At 51.4% G+C, this 20,926-nt stretch overlaps 5 protein-coding genes across 5 annotated transcripts; 3 read left to right on the forward strand and 2 right to left on the reverse strand.

The window, feature by feature from the left end:
- Nucleotides 1-3,025: 3,025 nt before the first annotated feature.
- On the forward strand, nucleotides 3,026-3,959 carry ALTATR162_LOCUS11614 (uncharacterized protein; the record flags this gene model as incomplete). Its single annotated transcript, XM_043319256.1, has 4 exons — nucleotides 3,026-3,069; nucleotides 3,122-3,251; nucleotides 3,306-3,388; nucleotides 3,623-3,959. The coding sequence occupies 4 exons, from the start codon at nucleotides 3,026-3,028 to the stop codon at nucleotides 3,957-3,959; spliced, it is 594 nt and encodes a 197-aa protein (XP_043175191.1).
- Nucleotides 3,960-4,248: 289 nt separating this feature from the next.
- ALTATR162_LOCUS11615 (uncharacterized protein) lies at nucleotides 4,249-12,254 on the reverse strand (the record flags this gene model as incomplete). Its single annotated transcript, XM_043319257.1, has 4 exons — nucleotides 4,249-4,281; nucleotides 4,338-8,656; nucleotides 8,704-9,597; nucleotides 9,644-12,254. The coding sequence occupies 4 exons, from the start codon at nucleotides 12,252-12,254 to the stop codon at nucleotides 4,249-4,251; spliced, it is 7,857 nt and encodes a 2,618-aa protein (XP_043175192.1).
- A 908-nt stretch (nucleotides 12,255-13,162) lies between these two features.
- ALTATR162_LOCUS11616 (uncharacterized protein) lies at nucleotides 13,163-14,954 on the forward strand (the record flags this gene model as incomplete). Its single annotated transcript, XM_043319258.1, has 2 exons — nucleotides 13,163-13,528; nucleotides 13,722-14,954. 2 exons carry the CDS (start codon nucleotides 13,163-13,165, stop codon nucleotides 14,952-14,954), a joined length of 1,599 nt encoding a protein of 532 aa, XP_043175193.1.
- Nucleotides 14,955-15,961: 1,007 nt separating this feature from the next.
- ALTATR162_LOCUS11617 (uncharacterized protein) lies at nucleotides 15,962-16,363 on the reverse strand (the record flags this gene model as incomplete). Its single annotated transcript, XM_043319259.1, has 1 exon — nucleotides 15,962-16,363. The coding sequence occupies one exon, from the start codon at nucleotides 16,361-16,363 to the stop codon at nucleotides 15,962-15,964; it is 402 nt and encodes a 133-aa protein (XP_043175194.1).
- Nucleotides 16,364-19,145: 2,782 nt separating this feature from the next.
- ALTATR162_LOCUS11618 (uncharacterized protein) lies at nucleotides 19,146-20,864 on the forward strand (the record flags this gene model as incomplete). The annotated part of the gene is made up of 2 exons (XM_043319260.1): nucleotides 19,146-19,756; nucleotides 19,811-20,864. 2 exons carry the CDS (start codon nucleotides 19,146-19,148, stop codon nucleotides 20,862-20,864), a joined length of 1,665 nt encoding a protein of 554 aa, XP_043175195.1.
- Between the last annotated feature and the right edge of the window lie 62 nt (nucleotides 20,865-20,926).

The raw sequence follows: 20,926 nt of genomic DNA on the forward strand, positions 1-20,926 counted from the left end.
GCCTGAGCGCGGGACTCGCGGCTCCCAAGTGGATTCCCGTGGACATCTCCAGTAGTGCGTGAATACAGCATAGCAGCCACGAGGAGAGCCAGATACGCCCGATGATCGCGCAGCCAGCTTCGATGCAATGGTCAATCTCTGCACGGCTATTCGTGTCTTGTAAGTTGTCTGTGGGGCCCAATCAGCAACACACTCCTTTTTCGGGTTATTCATCGGCCCATGAGTGCCTTTCCCTACACTAACAAACTATAAGATACGAGCCTCAATCACCTGGATACCTTTGGCAACCGCTAGTGCACCAACGTGTACCGCTGAGTCGAGAGTCGTTGGGTGGTGTAATAGTTAGCCCCGATGTCGAAAGCCGGTACAGCGGCGCGTTGGACCCTGACTCGGCCGGAATTCAAAGACGGCATAGCGTTGGCTGATGAAGCTTAGCGTACTTGCTTCGAATGACGACGCGCGGTAGACCTTCCACGATGACGCATCGTCTTGGCGACATTCCTCTGCCTGACCTGAAGACGGTCGCTTTGACGCCTCTACCGTTATCCTAGCTTGACCGAACTGGTGGAGGATTTACGCTATTTGAATAAATCGAGGTTTTGGATAATTTCCGACACGTCCGCACCACGTGCCTTCCCCACAGTGTTATACTACGGTGTCGAGCAACACGCATCGCTTGGTTGATCATCTGCTAATCTTCGTAGTGAGCGTGGAACATGCAGTTACTTGATCGTCTGTTAACCAGACGCGCAGCTCTAGTCACTGCATCATTCTCTTCATCGACTGGAGCAGTAGAGCGTAATAAGCTGTATGCATGGAGATTGTCGTTGGCAACGACGAGTACCTTGAGCTGCGGAAAAAACCGTTAGTAAACTATCACCCCAACAATCAAGTCGGTCCGAATTAGCGACTCCTTTTCTCCAATTTGCTACTCAAGGTAACGCTGCACATGGAATCAGATCAAATCTCATACGGCCCGATGCTGTACACCTGTAGTGTCTTGGAAGAATGGCGTGTCAATGCCGTTATGGTAACGATACCGGCTTCTGAGGAAGAATATACATCAGGTGCTTGATAAAAGGGGACGTCTGATTCTTGCGCGTAGAGGCTGGTCTTTGAACTCATTAGCCACATGATAACCCGGCTCACAAGCTATACCAAGGTAGTCCACCGAGCTGTTACAACCAAATCTCACCACTGCAAAGACCAACAGTGTGCTTCGCGATCAATAATTTTCAGGCCTTTTTCGGCGAAAGTTCTCAGTGTAGGTCTGTATACTTGCTGCTCCTTGTCCACTGTTGTGTAATACGCTCAACTTAAAAGAGTATGAAGAATAAACCCTTCCAGTGGGTCCACTGCCTCTCGTAGCGTAGGCCTGCTCTAATCACAGATACTGGTACTACTAGATTTCCAATTGTGTATTCAACAACGTCATTACTAAAACAGGCTGTGACCAAATCGACGTGAAAGAAGGCAATATGGTCGATGCGAGCCATGAACCCGACAGTGCTCGGGAATATCACGCCACGAAAGACAATACGTATAATGAATGTAGCTGGCGCCAACGGTGTCAGTGGGATGATGCAAGGGAAGGGAATCGTAGTTGTCCCATGATCTCTTAATCCACTTGCCATATGCCTTTGTAGTTCTGCTGGAGTGTAGCGTCGCCTTTCGTTCGTCAGCTATGCTCTCAATACACGTCTCGTGTCGCCTGTTTATAAGTGTTTTTTTTTTCACTTTTGACTAGTTGTAAAGAGCGACTTGTGACTATTTGGAATCCTCAGTTCACCTGAGATCCAAACTCCTATAGGGCAAATAACACGTTGTTGAGCAAACTGTGGGTAAACATTCACTCTTTTGCTCTATCTAGGCCTCGCCTGACCACTTGACCCTGCACCTTCCGCCCTATCTACTACGTTCTAGTCTTTCCTCTGTATGACAGACTACTATCTTTACTATCGGCTCTCCTTATCCAGCCAGACCAGCTTTGCAACTCAACTGGAACCTTTCGATTGCCAGCCATGTATTTCCCTCTCGCCATCACTATGCCGAACGGCAGCATCGTAAACCTGTTCGATGAAATACTCCCCCAGATATTCAACTATTTTTTAGTCGAACTGTACTTTGACCGAAGCGCCTACCGAGATCCGACGCCTTTCGCCGCCGCGAATACCCGCTTTCTTATAGTTATTCGAACTACTTTCCAGGAGCTCAAGGCCCTCAGCGTTCCGCTTCCGAAAGTATACGCCTTATTCTGAACACTCCGAAATTTTCCCGCCACTCATTGGGCCGACAAGACCGAGTGTTTCGAGATCACAAACTATGCATCTCCTGAGGTTCGGAAGTCGGACTATGGTGGCGAAATTGATAGGTGCATGTCGACGCCTTGGAGCAGCGGTCGTGAACGCCGCATTCAGCGAAGGTTATGCACTGGGCTTTTGACCAGGTTGTCGTTCCTACCACTCATCTCCCTGATCTGCGTTCCATCAATCTTTATTATTGTCATCCTAGGATAGGATTATTTATACGCATAGGATCACTTATGACTTTGTCGGCTATAGACCATACGCGGACGACGGGACTCGGAATTCATATTACCAAGCACCACCCACAGCACCCGTGGACGGCATCAGACGCGGGAAGCCAACTGTGGAAGCTGAGTAGGAACGAGTTTGATGATATGGCGAGATTGCCACTACAAGATAGAACTGTTCGAGAGGTAGCAGGACACTGGGTCTGGAGGAAGCAAGGGGAGGATCACTCGATTTGTAGTGCGAAGGAGCAATTCCGGAAACGCCGTGGCTCGAAGCACATGTATTGCTTGTAATGTAATTGGTAGACGTTCAATTGAAGGCTATGTTGTGACGATTGTCGTTGGTTCACCTTCACTTCCATCGCTAAGCGCCGACGCTATTTAGACGCTTGGGCCAGCTTCGTGTCACATTCCTTGCTCAGCAAGACCATTATCCCCTCTCTGCTTTTCACTTTTCCAAAAGTTCCAACACTTTGAAGTACAACTCTTGAAATGGCGGACCAGGCGCGCGATGGGCTTGTGAAGACGTTCAAGAGGTATCATTACTATGTTAACTACGCGCTTGCATTAAAACTAACACCGTCGCAGCCTGCTCGAATCTGGCGACTATTCTGACTTTATCATCACTTGCGGCGATGACACCTACAACGTTCACAAAGCTGTGGTTTGTGCTCGATCAGGCTTCCTCAAGGGCGCGGAGAGGTTCGCTGCTGGTCAAGTCAGGTTACATGTTGCTCGTAACATGGGCTTTACCAGGCTGACGCACTGATAGGACGCCGCAAGTGCTAAAGCCGATCTTTCAGAAGATCAACCAGCGATCGTTAAGCTTCTTGTGCAGTACCTTTACGAGGGCGAGTACGATGTGAAGATAGCCGACATGACACCTACTGTAACGCTGTCGTCTTCGCTAATAGTGAGGGGGTACAAGGATCCCCGCTATCACTACACTTTTCCGCACACATGCCTGGATGGGTGCCAGCCTCCAAGGCATACTGTATGCTCTCATCATACTTGCGGCAGCTCGACATGTAGAGATACTTGTGTCAACTTCGTATGTCTAAGGTGCTGCCCCGACTGGGTTCCTCCCAGAACATCCAATATCAACGCATCGCAACTCCTCCTCAGCGCCAAGATGTACGAGATCGGCGACAAGTACGATGTGCTCGGGTTAAAGCAACTCGCTCTTGCTAAGTTTTCCCTCGCATACACCGAGCACTGGGATAGTAGGAAGTTTGCTTCAGCCGCTCATCACACCTTCTCCACAACACCAGAGAGCGACAAAGGCCTCCGAGACATCGTCACCAAGACCATCTCAGACCACATGCAGATTCTCAAATCACCGGCGGTGGAAGCGCTACTCACCGAGTTCAACGGCCTAGCTGTTGCCTTACTCAAGATGCGCGCGGAGGAACTGGGGTGGATCTAGACGCCTGGCCAGGTACCTCGCTAAGAATAGTGCATACCTATGGGTGAACAAGCCCTAGGGTCGACTAGAATCTCGTAGATGAAGTAAATGGACACACACAATCACATGAACTCTCGAACAAATGTAAAACGAACCCCAAAAATCATATCTATTCATTTTCTACAAAGCACCTTTCAATGCCACATACATATCCAGCTATCTACTCCAATGCGCAAAACAAAAGCACCAAAAAACACCATTTTTTATGCTAAAAGGATACTCCTCCATCATCTCCATCTCTAGTCAACGATCAATGGTGCCGGTGCACGCAATCCCATTCGTACTGCAAGTATATAGTTAGCCTGCGTATCAAGGATCGAAAAAGGGTTCACTACTTACCACTCTACCCTCCTCATCCCCAGTATAAACATGATGAGGCATCGGCAATATACAAGTAATACTCGCCGCCGGCGTCGTCGTCACCATGGCATCACCATGATTAAGCACATTAACAAGATTCACGGACCACTTGCTGGATGTCGTTCTCGATGTTGTGGAGGACGACGAAGTGGTGTACGACGCTGTCGTTGGCGGTGTAGGCGTAAGGTGGAAGATCTTGACGACACCCCTCCTATGCCCGGTGAAGATGAGTTCGCGCTCACACCATTCGTTGCCCACGCCCTCATAGACGGCGACGGCTGTGATGCCATCTGCGTCGTCTTCGCTGTCGCAGACATCCTCGTCTAGTAGTACTGCGCCGTTGAGTGTAGTGATGATAAGTCGACTGCCGCAAGCGAGCACAATGTGGCCTGTGACGCTGTTGATCCTGGCTGCTTGAATGGGTACCGGGTTGCGCTTCTGTCGTGGGCCGAGATCCAACTCGCGGACGAATTCGTTGCGGTTAAGGTCCCAGAGGAAGACTCGGCCGTCGAGCGATGCAGATAGAAAGGCGGAGAACGCGCGGCTTGCGGCAAGGGTGATGACGGATGACTTGTGACCGAAAAGCGTTGTCGCGTTTTGGAGGTCGATGTGGCCACGGTCGCCTTTGTTCATGTTCCAAATGGCAAGGGTGCAGTCTGTTCCGGCTGTGATGAGGGTGCTGCCGTCAACAAACAATGACGTTGTTAGCTGTCCGGAATGCAAGTGCTCAAACAACCCGATGAGCTTTTTGGAGTGCGAATCGTAGAAGCGGACGCTGCCGTCCGTGAAGCCCCACTCCATATAGCGATCGTGATGCGGAGGGATGTTGTGCCGGAATGGTGCAGAGCATAAAAGCTTATCGCTTTTGCTGATGTAGTTGAGGGAAGAGATGCGATCGTTAGACTCGAGTAGTGTGCCTGGCACGCGATGCAGGCTCTCCGCAGAGGTATCGAGCTTGATGGGTCTTGTGAAATTCTCCCTCTGCGGATGCGGTCGCTGGAATACTTGTGGAGGCGTCTGTCCGAAGTTGTTGATAACACTAATCTTCTGCGCACGCTCCTTTTCATCAACGATGGTATCGAGATCAATAGCACCCTGGTATGTCATGTAGTGGAAAACGTTTGCGGCCTCAATTGCGGCCTCGCCTCGCTGCTTGTAACCGAAGATTAGATCAATCCAGTGATGTAAGTTTTGGCTGACATAAGGGCTCTCCAGAGCCTCGCGTTGTTTGGCGATGAAGATGGCTGGGTCGCCCTTAGCCCACGGAGGTAACTTAACGTTATCGATAGTTGAGCCATCGGATCGCAGACCGAAATTATACCCATTGACATTGGTCAAGAAGTCGGGAAGAAAGTAGAACTCTGGCGTAAGCTCGCGTACATCGGCCATGTTCTTTGCGGATACTGACTCCCAAACATTCTGAATCGAGTAGAACATACGATCAGCATGATCCCATGTACCGCCCTGGATAAGGAAGAAGGCAGCGCTGAACGGTTGGAGGCGCATGAGATACGATGCTACAGTCATGGCAGACGAATAGTGGGTGCCGTAGTGGAAGGCATGATTAGCGTCGCCCATCTCGGCGAAAGAGCTGAACCTCTCCCTGATCAGATGCTCTTGCTTAGGGTCTTGGATACCAATAGGTTTCCTGAGATCTCGAAAGTTACTTGGATCACTCAGATCCAACTCTTCACTATGGTAATTTGATAAGACCCAGGGGAAGACCGGATATTGTGTGAGATCGTTGAAAGTCCTCCCAGCCAGCGTATTGACAAACATAAGGTAATGGAAGTTGGACATCTCCCCTTTCAGCCACTTCTTAGTCGCTGGATGAGCCGAAGCAGAACCGAAAGCTGATGCGAAACGTGATCCAAAAGTCTGGGGTGCCTCTTCTGGGTTGCGCAACGAGTCAAGGCGCCAAGAGATCTCGGAATTGGCGAACTTCTCCGGATTTGCAACGTGAGAAGCTCGTTGAAGCACCCGAGAATGTATGTCATTGCGAGCTTGCGCAGAAACGGCTGTTAGAAGATAGCTACGCCCATCATCAAAGAAGATTTCGATGCCAACATCACGATGGAGGAAGCGCCGTTTCGAAACGCTGATGACCTCGGTCCATTTCCAATTCCTCACTGCATCTTCTTGGCTTCTGGGTGGTGGTCGGCGAGTGGTGACAGCCTCTTTTCCAGCAATGACTTGCACGTACGGGTCGCGCTCATCCGGTGGCGCCTGCCATACGCGCACGATCTCGCCGTCAGACCTTTGAAAGAAGTCATCTAGCAGGTAGAGACAGTCTTTACCTACGATGAGAAGGCCTTCTATCGCCTCCAAACCGACTACTCGAGAGATGTTGCAGACATACTGCACCTGGTCGCCGCGATTGAGACTTCGCATGACTTTGCGGTTCTTGTCTTCAAAGCCGTCCTCATCCTCGTACATCGCTTCGACCATCTCAAAGTCATCGTCGCTAGCTGACTCCGGCTCTTCTGTTGGATCACCCAATGCGCTTGTAGCAGAGGAAGACCTGGCTGACCGCCCTTTGACAGGCGTGACACCAACAGCTTCTTTCGCCGAGATCGCTGGCACAGCAGTGTCTAGTCTTGGCCTCTCTCGCGGATCTGTGTCCTTACGTTTGGGTTGATAAGACTGCTCCCTGCTGGTGTTGTCGACAATGATACGTAAACGCTTTCGGTCACGACCCTCGGTCTCATCGAGCCGCCATCTGGCAGGCGGACTCTCTTCGAATAAGCCGCATGGACCCTTTAGCTGGTGATCGAGCTTGGCCAACACAGTCGCCATGTAGGTAGCATTATCTTGCTGGTCCTGGAGAACGCGCTGATGCTTGATACGTTCCGAAGCGTGAATGTTGGATCTCCAATGGTTCGTCGAGTTCTCGTGATGATTCCAGACGTTGTCCGCAGCGAGCTCGTCTGATTGCCATTGCTTCAGCTTCTCCTTGCGCTTCGCTATGCGCCTCTGAGATGTCTCTTCGGTCTTTTTGTTCTGACTGTGCGCAAAGTCCTCCCACGACTTGGTCATCGAGCCATAGAAGAACTTGTCCATGTCTGTCTTGTTCTTATCGAGCCACTCCAAGAATGTATCATTGTCGAGCTCGACGAGTTTCTGGAACCCATCATAAAGGTCTTTTGTGTCTCCGTGGATGGCGTCGGCCAAGATCATTGATGTTTCATGAGGCTTTTGCACCATGAGCGATCGCCAGAAGTTGGCGGCCGCAAGGCGCACAGCGTTGTGTTCAGACGACAACTGCGTGTAGAGAAGGTAACAGATCATCTTCAACGAGAACGTTTCGTTATTGACAGATGAAAGGATGATGGGCTGCCAATACATCATCTTCTCGATAACAGCCGTTGTAGTCACTCCGCTTTCAGACTCATCTGACTCCGCCAAACGGAGCAGAGCGACTCTCAGGAACGTGTTGCGAATTGATTGAATGGCCTGCGTGCAAAGTCTGACGGATTTGATGGTCGCAATGTCCGGTCGTTCCAAATATTCCAGGAGAAACCCAGAAAAGTCGAGCAAAGGCTCTGCACCCTCAAGGAACCATCCCTCAAAGACTGCTTCAGAAACATGGGTCACGAAGCGTGCCAAGTTGGTAAGAACGCGTGGTTCGTGCAACAGCTGCTGGTCAAACTGAAGCGCATTCTTTACAGACGAAAGCGTCTGCCGCAGAATGTATGACTCGAAATATGCTTGATGCTCCTGGAAACCGGGTGGTGTTTTCATAAACAACCCTAGTCCAGGGAATTCTTTCCGCGTGAATATTTGGTCCTTGAACACATCAAGAACCACCTCTAACGTGGCCTCCACTACTGAGCTACCAACCTTGAGAGCCAAGGGAGCGGTGTACTTTGGAGATAAGATTGGGTTGAGAGAAGGTTGTTGAGCGGCCTTCTTCTTATCCGCCGAAACGAGGACGAAAGATGACGCTCTGCGGAAAGGTAGCACACGCCGGGACGAAGGCGAAGGCGACACATCAACGTTAGTCGTGCGAACCACAGGCGTTTCATGCCCATTAGCTCGAGAAAGCGGTCGGATTACGACATCTTGGCCCTCGAATGTCAGCGCAGACCCTCTCGAGAGTAGCTCCGTCTCCGCGCTCACGCTGTCAGATGTGACAATTACTGGATAGAGGACAAAGAGCAACTCTTGAACGTAATTCGACGAATTAGTATAGTCGCGGAAACCTTCCGATCGTGAATGTAGCTCAGACAAGAACTGGATAGCGGAGTTCAAAACGACGGCGAAGTCGTTCAGGCGATCTGTCTGGGGAGCTCGGGTATCTACAATAGTCAGTTTCAATGCTATGGGTAAAGCAATGCAAACTGACCAATTTTCGGTTGCTTAGCGTTCAGTGACATCGTTCTGCGGCGGCCCCGGGTAACCGCGCCTTCACCATTCTCCTGCTTAGGTGGGCCATCATCGGCGCGAGTGAGGTCTCGGTCCCGGACAATTGTTCGCAGGCCTGTTTCCAGCATGGCGGTGATTACCGGGAACACTTCCGGGTACCAGATCCTGAGCTGCGACTGCGGCGAATGCGCAATGAAGATGTCAACTAGATTGAAGACGTCAAAATCGCGCTCGAAGTCGATACTCGCCACATCGCGACCGAAGAGTATGGCGAAACAGATGGTCCAGATGCCTGGCGTATTCCACCAATAGCGCAATCTATTCTTCATCAGAACGAAACCTCCCGTCTTGTCCGCAAGCTTCTTGACATAATGCGAACCGTTCACTACAAGTAATCGAGCTAGAATTTTTGCACCAAGAACAACGACTCGCTGCTCCGGTTCAGCGAGAAGGTAGAGCAACCACTTCCCGGTGACGTTCTTTGCGAAACGGACGATTTCATGCGGGTTTTGAGGATCGCAGAGGAGTTCTGCCAGAAGGTTCAGGACGGCGACGCCCAGGTCCGGTAGAGACAGTGGTGGAGTATTGGCACCACTTTGTGCCGGACTATTTGAACGTGGAGTAGTCTCGGGTGTCAATGCTGGTGGTGTACCCTTGCGAAGGCGGGCGATACTTGCTTTTGGCCGCAGTCCCCGTTTCGCGTAGGATGCGCGACTGTCATGAAGTGCATAAGTAACAAAAAGGGACAGCGATCTCGCATTCTCTCCGTTGAAGTTGATGACGAGCAGTGCTTTGAACGCGCCGAGGAATAGTTCGAATGTTTGTGGTGTAAAATTCTCCCCTTTGAGAGCATCCGTAAGACGCTTGACGACTCCTTCGACAAGTTAGCTGAGGTTCCCTTGTCCTACAAATATACGTACGTATCCTATGAAATCGCTTAGCGTTGTAGTGATGATGCTTACTGCCCTTAGCAAAGTGCACAAATTGCAGGTAATACAGTTTCTGAGTTTCCAATGACGTAGCTCTACGCCATATCTCAAGATCAACCAAAAGCACCCGATAGGCAAGGGGGTTGATGATGAGTGACTCTGTCGGCTCATTTTCATCATAACCGACGAATCGGAGAACTATCCGTAATAGCTGCATAACAAAGCTTTCGCAGTCTTCTGGTGTCACATCTAGCGAGGCAGGGTTGCGACCGACCAATCCCCCCATGGCGAATCCGATCTTCTGGCGGAGTACCTCAGCCAGAACAGCGAATCCATTACGCTGCTCCATAGCCTCGCAATTGCGCCAATTTCCCCCAACAGCTTCGAGCAAGATGTTGACAGAACGGAGCATACTGTCCAAAGTCTGGGCTGACTGTACCAACTTCAGGCCAACGGCAACACACCCACCGATTCGCCAAATCGCATCATCGAGTGATTGCGGGACGACAACGATAGGGTCACCAGATAGTCGTCCAAATCCTCGTGGCTGGGACAATGCATCATTTACCGAAGGTACGGCAGCATTGATGATGATCGGAGTGCTATGCAGTCTGGTATATTTGTGAAGGGTTTTAGCTGATTCTCGCGACAGGGATCGGATTAGCTGGGATTCATCGATGGCATTTCTGTCATCATCGTCCATTACAGAACTAGGGGAGAAGCTCAGTAGAATCTTGGATTCTGGCATGAGATGTCTTGCATTCGCCCGGATAGCCGCTACGATATCGGATCGTTCTTCTCGCCCAAAATGCAATATCTCGTTGTGAACATGGAGCTCAGCAGACGTGCGGTAGGTCTGGAATGACCCAAGTCTATCTTGGAAATTTCCACAATAACGAGGACCAAGCTTATGATAGACGGCGATTAGCTCATCTGATAGGGGTTCAGAGAAGAGATGAAACGAAGCAACTGAGAGCTTAGAAGAAATGACGTTCCTGCCCAGTCGAGGTGCCAAGTTCCGTGGCGTGCCCAGGAATGCGAGTATGTGGTGCTTCGACACACTAGAAGACATGGAGGCAAAGCTTTCCTGGCTGCTATCTAGTACCGGAGGATGTGAAGGATAGTGCGCCTTCATAGTCTCGGTGAACTCACCATCTACGAAAAGTGATGCCTTGGCAGTGCCCATACCGATACCCTTCGCTCTTCTATGGACAACAGCGATGTGGTACCACCGGCCCGCTTCGAAACGAGGAGCTTTCTTGAACCGGACACTGGGTACAACTCCAGTGGAATGACCCATATAGGTCTGCAGGATGAAACATCGGGTATCTCTTTCCAGATATGCCATAAGAAAACATGTCTGTGTGTCATCGTAGGCGCCAAAGAGTGTGGTGTGACAGTCGGTGTCAAATCTATCGACTCGTACCCAAGCAGCGAATGTGTATCCCCCTCCTGGAGACATTGGCGGGAATGGACGACCAATATCCGGAAGTTCTATCGCGCTGAAGCCATGCAAAGAGAGATCGAATTGTATGAAAGGCGGGTCGCGAGATGAGCACATACCGCGTAGGAGAAACTCGGCAGCCGATTCTGAAGAGGCTGCTTTGCGGAAGAGGTAGTATGCATCGTCGAGCTTGTTTATACCGTACTGTATTAGACCGTCGGCCAATTCTAATAGTAGACCAGCTTCTACGGGAGCGCACTTGTTTTCGAACAGCAAGGGCAAGACGGTGCTCAAGACGCCAGTGACGTGTAGCGCAGCTTTGTTGTAAGATGAGATGGACGTGATCTTAAGAATAGCAAGCAGCACCGAGACGGAGAGAGCCTTGGAACGCGTGCCTGGAACATCTTCACCAGACAGACCCCGCCAAAAGTGGACGATGGTCGGAATGATGTCCGGGTTCTGTAGTATCTCATTACCGCTGAATACAGCCCGTACCTGGCTACGTAGGGGGTCGAGATCTATGTCGGTGTCGCTATACATGGACCGTGGGCTAGAGACTACAATTTCGGTAGCCTGTGCGTCGCCGTTGGCAGCTGCATCTCCCCCCTGCTTCGATGGTGTGTTCTCGAGCTTCTTATCGATATCTCTGAATATGCGTGTCATGGCCTCCTCGCCTAGTGCAAACGCAAACAGGGTGCCGAAGAGCTGTTCCTGCCCAGCATCGTCGCGCTTGCTGTCTGACTGTCCGCCGAATATTCCTGTGCTGCCCAAGGCTTGTTCCAGAGCACTCCAGCCGCCGTGCTCGACGCGTTTTGCAAAGAAGCGCCTGTTACCGGCATGCTCGTTCAGCGCGTCTGAGAGGACATCCAGTGTTCCTTTGATCACCTCGAAGAAGTCGATACGGTCGGGTGTAGACAGCTCGGCAGGTTTGTAGAAGCCAGAGAGCGAGCGCAGGGTAATGAGAAGTGTCTCGAAGCCCCGGACATGTCTAAATGCGTCTTTGGTATGGGTTTGATCGTTCGACTCTATCAGCAACTGGCGCATGCGGCGGAGCGCGTTGCTTTGGTTGTGGAGGACATCGGAGGTCGGGGGAGTGGCTTCGGAAGCTCTGATCAACTCATCCGCTAGGCTTCGGAGTTCGGCTATCTGGTTGTTCATCGGCGGGAGTCTTGAGGCGGCCGTGGAGGACCTGTGAGGCCGAGTGGTTGCCATATTCAGTCAAGACCGCTGCTGCGGAAATTCGGCGGGGAGGATGGCCTTGTAGGTAACACCTTCATATCTCTAGAGCCCCAAACCCGCACATGAAGTGTGAACGCGGGGAGAATCGCAGTGGGGTCTTTTGGTTGTGGGTTGACGTATATTGAGGGCTGATTATGGCGGGCAGGCGCCGCGTTCGTGGTGGTTGCAGCTAACCTGGTCATCGAAGCTGATCCCTGTCAGTTCAGAGCTCAGGCAGCCGCCGAGCAACGTCGCGTCGCAACAAGCAAGGTACACAGATAAAGAATGCGCTGTTTACGAATAGTGCACGTAGGTCATCTAGGGTACCAATAGAGTTATGATAGACAGCGCTTCGTGTCTCACGCGGGCCGCTTGGTGAGCTTCTGACTATTGACTCACGTGAGGACGCATTGTGGCTGACCCTTGGAGTGGCTGCTTGGCTGTGGCGAGAGCTTCTCCAGCACGCATTGAGACGACACCTTCTCGCAGTAGTCATCCCGCATGTCTTCGCAGCTCGTCGACCGTCTCAATGTGTCAATGTTATCAGAGGCCCAAGCTGCCCTGATACCAACCATGTATCATCCATCTGATACCCATGGCGCGTGCGCTAGCTCACCCCAGCCTCACTCGCGCGGGCGCGGATAGGTCATGCGTCATCCACCTAGCGCGCCCGGGCCATGCACCTCGGTCCTGATAAGAAGCTCCCATCGCCATAGCTACCCCAGCTGCATCCCCATCTCTCCTCCACAACACACTCCTCCCTCTCATCCCGCCTTCCTTCATCTATCACTCATCTTTATCACTTTCACGCTTGTCTTTCTAGTTCTCGCTGTGCGAGCTCCGCAATCATGAGATACAGCCTGATCGCCGCGCTACCGGCTTTGGCCGCAGCATCGCCTACCTTCCAGGTAGAGACGATTCACAAGAACGCAGCCCCAGTGCTGTCGTCGACCTCGACCAAGGAGGTGCCTAACAGCTACATGGTCGTCTTCAAGAAACACGTCAAGGATGCCTCCAAGCACCACGACTGGGTCCAGAGCGTCCACACCAAGAACAACGAGGAGCGTATGGAGCTGCGAAAGCGCTCCTCGCAGTTCCCCGTCACTACTGAGGTCTTTGATGGTCTCAAGCACGTTTACGAGATGGCCGGCATGAAGGGCTACTCTGGTCACTTTGATGATGAGACCATCGAGGCCATCCGGAACCACCCCGATGTAAGTTCCATCTCCAGCTCCATCACTCCAAGAAGGCTTCGGCGGTTCAGGCTGCTGCGAGATGCGTGGCCTCGAGTAAGGGCTGGCTGCCTTATCTCCGCAGGCAGCTCCGGCTCCGCACGCCACCGCAATCACACGTGACGCCATCTAGGTACCTGTACCTGCATAAGACTTGGCGCTAACAACCTGATAGGTCGACTACATCGAGCGCGACTCAGAGGTCCACACCCTCGGCCACGACGAACCAGAGATCGAGAAGAACTCCCCCTGGGGTCTTGCCCGTATCTCACACCGCGACTCCTTGAGCTTCGGCACTTGGAACAAGTACCTTTACGCCGCCGACGGTGGTGAGGGTGTTGACGTTTACGTCATCGACACTGGCACAAACACCAAGCACGTCGACTTTGAGGGTCGTGCCAAGTGGGGCAAGACCATCCCCAACGGCGATGCCGACGAGGATGGCAACGGCCACGGCACCCACTGCTCCGGCACTGTTGCTGGTAAGAAGTACGGTGTTGCCAAGAAGGCGCACGTCTACGCCGTCAAGGTCCTCCGCTCCAACGGCTCCGGCACCATGTCCGATGTCGTCAAGGGTGTCGAGTACGCTGCCAAGTCTCACACTGAGACCGTCAAGGCCGCCAAGGACGGCAAGAAGAAGGGTTTCAAGGGCAGCGCTGCCAACATGAGCTTGGGAGGTGGCAAGTCCACCACCCTCGATCTCGCCGTCAACGCCGCTGTTGACGCTGGTATCCACTTCGCGGTTGCTGCCGGTAACGACAACGCCGACTCCTGCAACTACTCCCCAGCTGCTGCTGAGAACGCTGTCACCGTCGGTGCCTCCACCCTCCTTGACGAGCGTGCGTACTTCTCCAACTACGGAAAGTGCAACGACATCTTCGCCCCTGGTCTCAACATCCTGTCCACCTGGATCGGCTCTGAGCACGCCACCAACACCATCTCTGGTACCTCCATGGCCTCTCCCCACATTGCTGGCCTCCTTGCCTACATGCTGTCTCTCCAGCCTGCCAAGGACTCTGCCTATGCTGTCGCCGACATCACCCCCAAGAAGCTCAAGGCTAACCTCATCTCCGTCGCTACCGTCGGTGCTCTCTCTGACGTCCCAAGCAACACCAAGAACATCCTTGCCTGGAACGGTGGTGGCTCTTCCAACTACACTGAGATTGTTGAGAAGGGTGGCTACACTGTCAAGAAGGCTGCCGAGAAGGAGGAGTCCGAGTTCCGCATCACCATCCCCTCTCTCACTGAGATCGAGGATGACTTCGAGAAGGCTAAGGAGTCTGCCGGCCGCAACGCCCACCGCGTCGGAGGCAAGCTCCAGCACCTTGAGGCTGAGATCGAGGACTTCATCGCTGAGGAGATGGAGTCCATGTTTGAGAAGGTTAAGGAGCGCATCGCTAGCCAGTAAACGTGACATGTTATGATTGTTAATATGACCCAAGAGGGTCTACTGCTATATGGAATGGGATATGGGTTCGGTACTGGCGTCAGGTTCTCTACATGGAGCATTGTTCTCCTATCTCTTTGGGCTCAAGCTGATGGACTGTACGTTAGTGAATTACTCTTGATATGGAACGCAATGTGAGGTAGATTTATATATCTGGAAAGAATATCTATCTTTCCTCCGCCACCTGTTGTTCTCTGCTTCCCCGTTACCTATCAGCTTGCGCTTTTACATGCTTTCTCCCAGTCTGTGGTTGTTGATATGTTGAAGTTTTCATGTTCAAGGCTTCTGTATTCTATGATTTGTAATTCAGATACTAAAACTTCCCCTAAAGGTATACAATGTTAATTTCTTGATGAATTCTCGATGTAGATTACCGCGTGTGCCTTTAGGCTGTAGTATAGCTGAGGTACAATATGCTCAAGCGGAAGGCTTCGAGCCTGCCTTCTCTTCGGCAAGACGCCTGAGAACGCTGAATGCGACCCCATTGTGCTTGCGCAGTAAGTCCGAGACGACGGCCTTTGTTCAACAACTTAATATGTGAGACGATAGTCTAGCGAAAAGCTCCTCGTAGACCAGTGTCGCTGTCCAGTGTAGTCCTGCAGAGTACGATGTAAGTATACGTTTCAAACGTATTCTGTACAGTTAGGACTTACCCGAGAGCATGCTCTGCGGCTTGCGCGAAGACTTCCTCGTCCCATAAATCCATACACAACGGAGCGAACTTGAAACGTGCTAGGTCTTTGAGGCTTGTGACGGCGTATCTGTCTGCGATCTCATATATCTTGGAGTGTACGAGGAGCGTACTGGGGTCGGCTTTGTTGACCTGAAGGACTGGGGCGCAGATGTTGCAGATGAAGTTGATGCAGCCTTTGAGATAGAACTCCCTGCCGCATAGGTGGTGAGGGCATACAAATGGTATCTCCAGACTACTACTCTCGATTCCATCCCACTGGTCACCGCCCACCCATTCAGGCAGCAGTCTTGACCATCGGCTCCAAGCGTCCAAACTTTTCAGCTTGGCATCTGAGGACACCGTAGGCAGAGCCAGGGTACTTGTGAAGCAAAGTTATGATGGCGGGTTCGTTGAGCAGCTCGATGTGTGTTGTCATCGTTTGATACAGCACTTGTCTCAAGCCAATGTCACTGTCGGGTGTTGTGGTGAGGGCATGCTCAGCTGCCATAGCAAACTCTTTGGTCTTCCAGAAAGCCTCACATGAGCGAGAAAACTTCTCTTGGGCTAAATACCTTAGTCCGGTGACATCGTACTTGTCCGCGATCTCATACATCGTTGCATGGAGAAGAAGCTGAGAGGCATCGCCTTCTGGCGGTGGGAGCTTGATGCACTCCTTGCAAATGAAGACGAAGCACATGTCTTTACAGCTGTTTGATCCACAAGTATGATGTTGACACACCTCGTGATCTTTTGGACAGCCAGGCGCACAGGTGTGTGGGCATATATAGTGGTATTGTCTCTGCATGGGCGCAGTGACTGTGAGTCCGCTTCGGCTCAACTTAGGCAGCTCTGGTTCATATTCGCTTTCGTAGAAGAACTGCACCAGGAGTCCCAGCGCGTGCGGGTCATCCTCTGGTAAGTGAATTGTACCCTCTGCAGCTCCCTGCATAAGAAGAAATTAGTAAATATGCATAGCGACGCGCACTGGCTGATTTAATTCGGCTACAGGAAACCTCTCGGCCTTATTGAAGAACGATGACTGAACACATACGATGGCTTTGTGCACCATATATATACTCGAGCCACAGGTAATAGTCAGGTCCGAATAATCACCTGAAAGGCGCAAACTGGAGGGCTTGTATCAGTGAGGACTGGCGATTGTAAGATCCCCATCGACCTACGCCTTTAATCGTGCTGTGAGCTCGTCGCGAGCATGCTCGGTCATGTTGTCATTGAACGAGAATCGATACTTCGTTGGCTTTGGTGTAGGACAGTTTGTAGAAAGGCATGCGCATAAGACGCCAGAAGACGAGAGCAGAGCACGGGTTTCAGATTTAATGGAATTCAAAGTGCAGTGAGGAGTGAAGGCGATGTAAAATATTTCGAGTGTACCAAGTTTAGACGCTGAAGGGAGAGATGGATCTGCTGTTTTTAGACTGTAAGTGTGCGCCAACACCAACCTGGCGCTTCGCGCCCTTAGGTTTCCATGTTTGCTCAGTATCATGATGGCATCCTATACAAGAGAAAAGCTGAACAAGTACAGAGATGATAAATGCTCTATTGTAGACTACATCAGCCTATTATAGGAAAAGTTTTCAAGTTTAACAGCATTTTAGACTTCTAAGTTATCTAGTAATGTTATATAGTACTTTGCTACGCTTTATGTAGTAGGCAAAAGGGAAGACTTTAGTAAGGAGCGTTTAGCTTTCCCTTGTACAGGGTGATGGGATGATGGCCGCTACCTAGGTATGTTTACTATCACTCGATAGAGGGAGAGACGATTGCGAAGTTGTTCGCGCTAACGCCACCGCACAATGTGCATTGCGCCCATCGAACCAGCCTGTACATATCTGTCGAATCTTTTTGCTAAGATGTATTGTTGATGCACGCGCTGCTTGATAGTCACTTAATCAGGCATGCTTTGCTAGAGATCAACGGAGATCTCATGCTGATAAGGGACGAAAGTTTCTCGGGATATCCGCCGTAAACTGACTCCTGAGCTTGTTGGAGAAGATCATGCGTCTTCGGCGTGCTATAAGGTATCTCCTGGAGGTGAGACATAAAAGGTTCAATGAAGGGATTGATTTTCCAAGATTCATTTGGTTCTGAGGCTGCGGTGTACCGTATCAGCGACAATGCCAAGATGTTGAGGGCACGTGAACACCACACTGTAGCTGAGCCGCAAACGTAGGAAAGGTCGCGTGCCTCTATCTAGGCTGATGGGAACAAGTACTGGATATGGTCGCTGTCTAGAGCTGGTGTTGTTTGATTGCGGGGTTCAGGGAAAGGGTACACACGGGCTAGTTCTCCATGCAGCTAGCTCGTGGGGATGAGCTCCGCACCTCTCCGAACACAGCATAGCCCCACTAATAAGCCGCGTGCTTTGAGCCAATACCTACCGATTAGCACGTCATTTTTCGCCTTAAGTCTGGGCCATCGTCGCGCCGCCGTCGCTCTTTCGACAACCCCCAGATAACGCGACATCCCGAGCGACAATCCGAACGATACATGGAGTCTGCGGAAACGCCCGCCGTGCCAGAGACTGCTGCTAAGAAGCGCAGAAGACCAGTAAATGGTACGCGAAATGGCCTCTCAATATGGTGACAAGCGTGCTAACAGTACTTGTACAGCCTGTACGACTTGCCGTGCGAGAAAGGTAGGATTCCACCGTCTTTTTCATATGCCTCTAGTGTCCTTGTTATCCAAGATATGACAGAAGACACTCTACGAACCGCCAGAACGCCGTTTTCGCGGCTGTAGACCCGATGTTGTGGACTTGGAATATACGGGTAATCAGGGAAGCAGGGCCGAACGAAACTGACAATCCTTTAGGTCAAGTGCGATGAACGGTCGAACGGCTGTCTGAACTGCGAAAGACTTCAGCTAGACTGCGTGCAGAACGGTGGAGTTGCAGTTGCTGCAAAGAGACCAAACACAGCGTATGAACCAATCGTAGGAATCAAGCGGAAACGAACATTTCGATCATGCATTCCTTGTCGAGACTCCAAAGTCAAATGCTCAGGCGAGCGACCGAATTGCACACGATGTCAACAGCGCAGAGCTTCATGTGTCTACGATGCCGAGCAAGTCGAGCCAGCATGGGTGCAGAGCATTGCAACTCCTACATCAGAAACGCGTGGGGATTCAATGATGGTACCTCCTCATACTCCCCGAGATTCTGGAGCATCTTCCAGGCTGCTCGGCTCGTTGTCCAATAGCGAGCCTGCGGTACCGGGGTGTCCGTCGGGCCTACTATGGTATGCTTTATGATCGTCTCGGCGTGCATCAAACTTACCAAGACTCATAGGTTGTTTTCGCAACAGCTGCCACCCAGAATCAAGCTTCATGCATTGTTGGATGCATACTTCAACAACGTTCACCCCATCCGCGTGTTCGCGTTCGAGCATAAGCCGTCGTTCATTCGGATGCTAGACGAAGGGCAGCTCGTGGATGCGTCTGACCAAGCTCTCCTACACATAATGTGTGCATTAGGTGCTCGATTTTACGCTCTCGACTACAGTGAGACGTTCTCGCCCTTGACAAAAGATCTGATACAGTCAGCGGGAAGTCAGTGGGCCAAAGCTGCTGAGGAGATGTTCTTCGCTGATTACAGCACTATCTCCATCACCAAACTCAAGGTCTTGGTTTTGCTCCACGACCAGGAAGCCCGCAACGGCAACTATGCTGGCTCTTTTCTTCTTACCGGTCTTGTTATACGCATGGCGCACGCTCTCCAACTTAACAACGAAGTATCGCCAGACGTGCTTTGTAAAGAGCTAGGGGGAAGTCCAAACGAAATATCTGTAAGGGAGTCTCGTAGGAGGCTCATGTGGGCGTGCTACATGATTGACGTCTGGGCTGGTAGTGGCGTCGACCACCTTACTATACTCAATGAAAGAGACCTCAAGATCCAGCTGCCTTGCAACGAGCGTCAATTCTCACTACAGATACCGTGCGTTACGGAAAGGCTCGAGAGAGGTACGCTACTAGAGTTCATGCCTCCAGAAGATATTCCGGAGAAGCCGTCGGACAACTTGGGCATGGCTGCGTACTATGTACGCATTGTCAGTATCTGGCGACGGGTCTTACGGTGAGTGGTATCTATCAATCGTTCATTATTGGCTTCAGTACTAATGCTGGATAGATTCGTGAAGCACATGGACGAAGAGCAACCGCCTTGGCTTCCAGGGTCGGGATTTGCCGTTCTCATCGAGGACATACAGTCGTGGAAGCAAAGCCTTCCATCCTGGCTAGACTTTTCGGCGGACAACATCTACATCCGACGAGAGACCCATCAGCTAGGTGCACTCCTTCTCATCCACTGCATGTACCATCACGTTATGTGCGACGTACATCGGATCGCTCTCCCTGACCTGTTCAAAAACCAAGAACCCTTCGTTTTCCCTACTGATCAGCAGGCTTTCGTCAGTCATCTACAAGATGTCTGCTTTGAGCATGCGCAGCGTATGTCGGTACTGGTCTCACATATACTTCAGCATGGTGTCAAACATTTTGCGGACTCTATTCTACCATCTTTTGTTTACAATAGTAGTCGCATCATGCTCTACTACATCGCTCGGATCCTGGATGTATCAAAGCCGGACGCAGGAACTGTCATTGGCCGTACAGTCGAGCTAGTGCAGTACAACAACCGAGCGCTGCGGGAAATGGCGTTCATGTACCCGCTTGCTGAGTCGTTATGTATCACTTCCGAGCGCTGGCTCGAGACTGTACGCGACAGTCTTGCTCGCGGTCATTCAGCTGACTATATCGCGCCCCAGGATCCCTCCGAGAACGAAGCGCGGCGCATTGTTGGCGCTCCTGCGCCGATGGCGGGTACTCCTAGGCAACGAAATGCGGCCCTCTCGGTCATTCCTCCGGTCGAAGAGATACTTTCGGCAACTTCCCCTTCAACTCTCCGGACGGCTGCTACTCGCTATCCGTTTTCAGCGCCAACCACTGATCATGGTTCATCTACGGTTACATCAGGCCAGGCCATGACTTCACCATCCCAGAACGCGGTAGGGCCAATATATTCTTCCCCCAATGCAACTACTGGTTTTGAACAGCCCATGTTCAATCTCGATGATCTACAGAACTTTTTCGGTTGGGAAGCAAGTGACGATGAGAATGCGCAATCGACTGGATTTGAAGGCTTTGGTCCTCTAGGATGGGCAAACAACTTCTCTATCATGTGAGTGGGTACGTTGAACGCGAATTTGCTAGGCGCTTGGAGCGCAATCTTCCCTTGGCTTTTTAC

Source organism: Alternaria atra, assembly GCF_907166805.1.
Source record: "Alternaria atra isolate CS162 genome assembly, contig: 35, whole genome shotgun sequence".
NCBI lineage: Eukaryota > Fungi > Ascomycota > Dothideomycetes > Pleosporales > Pleosporaceae > Alternaria > Alternaria atra.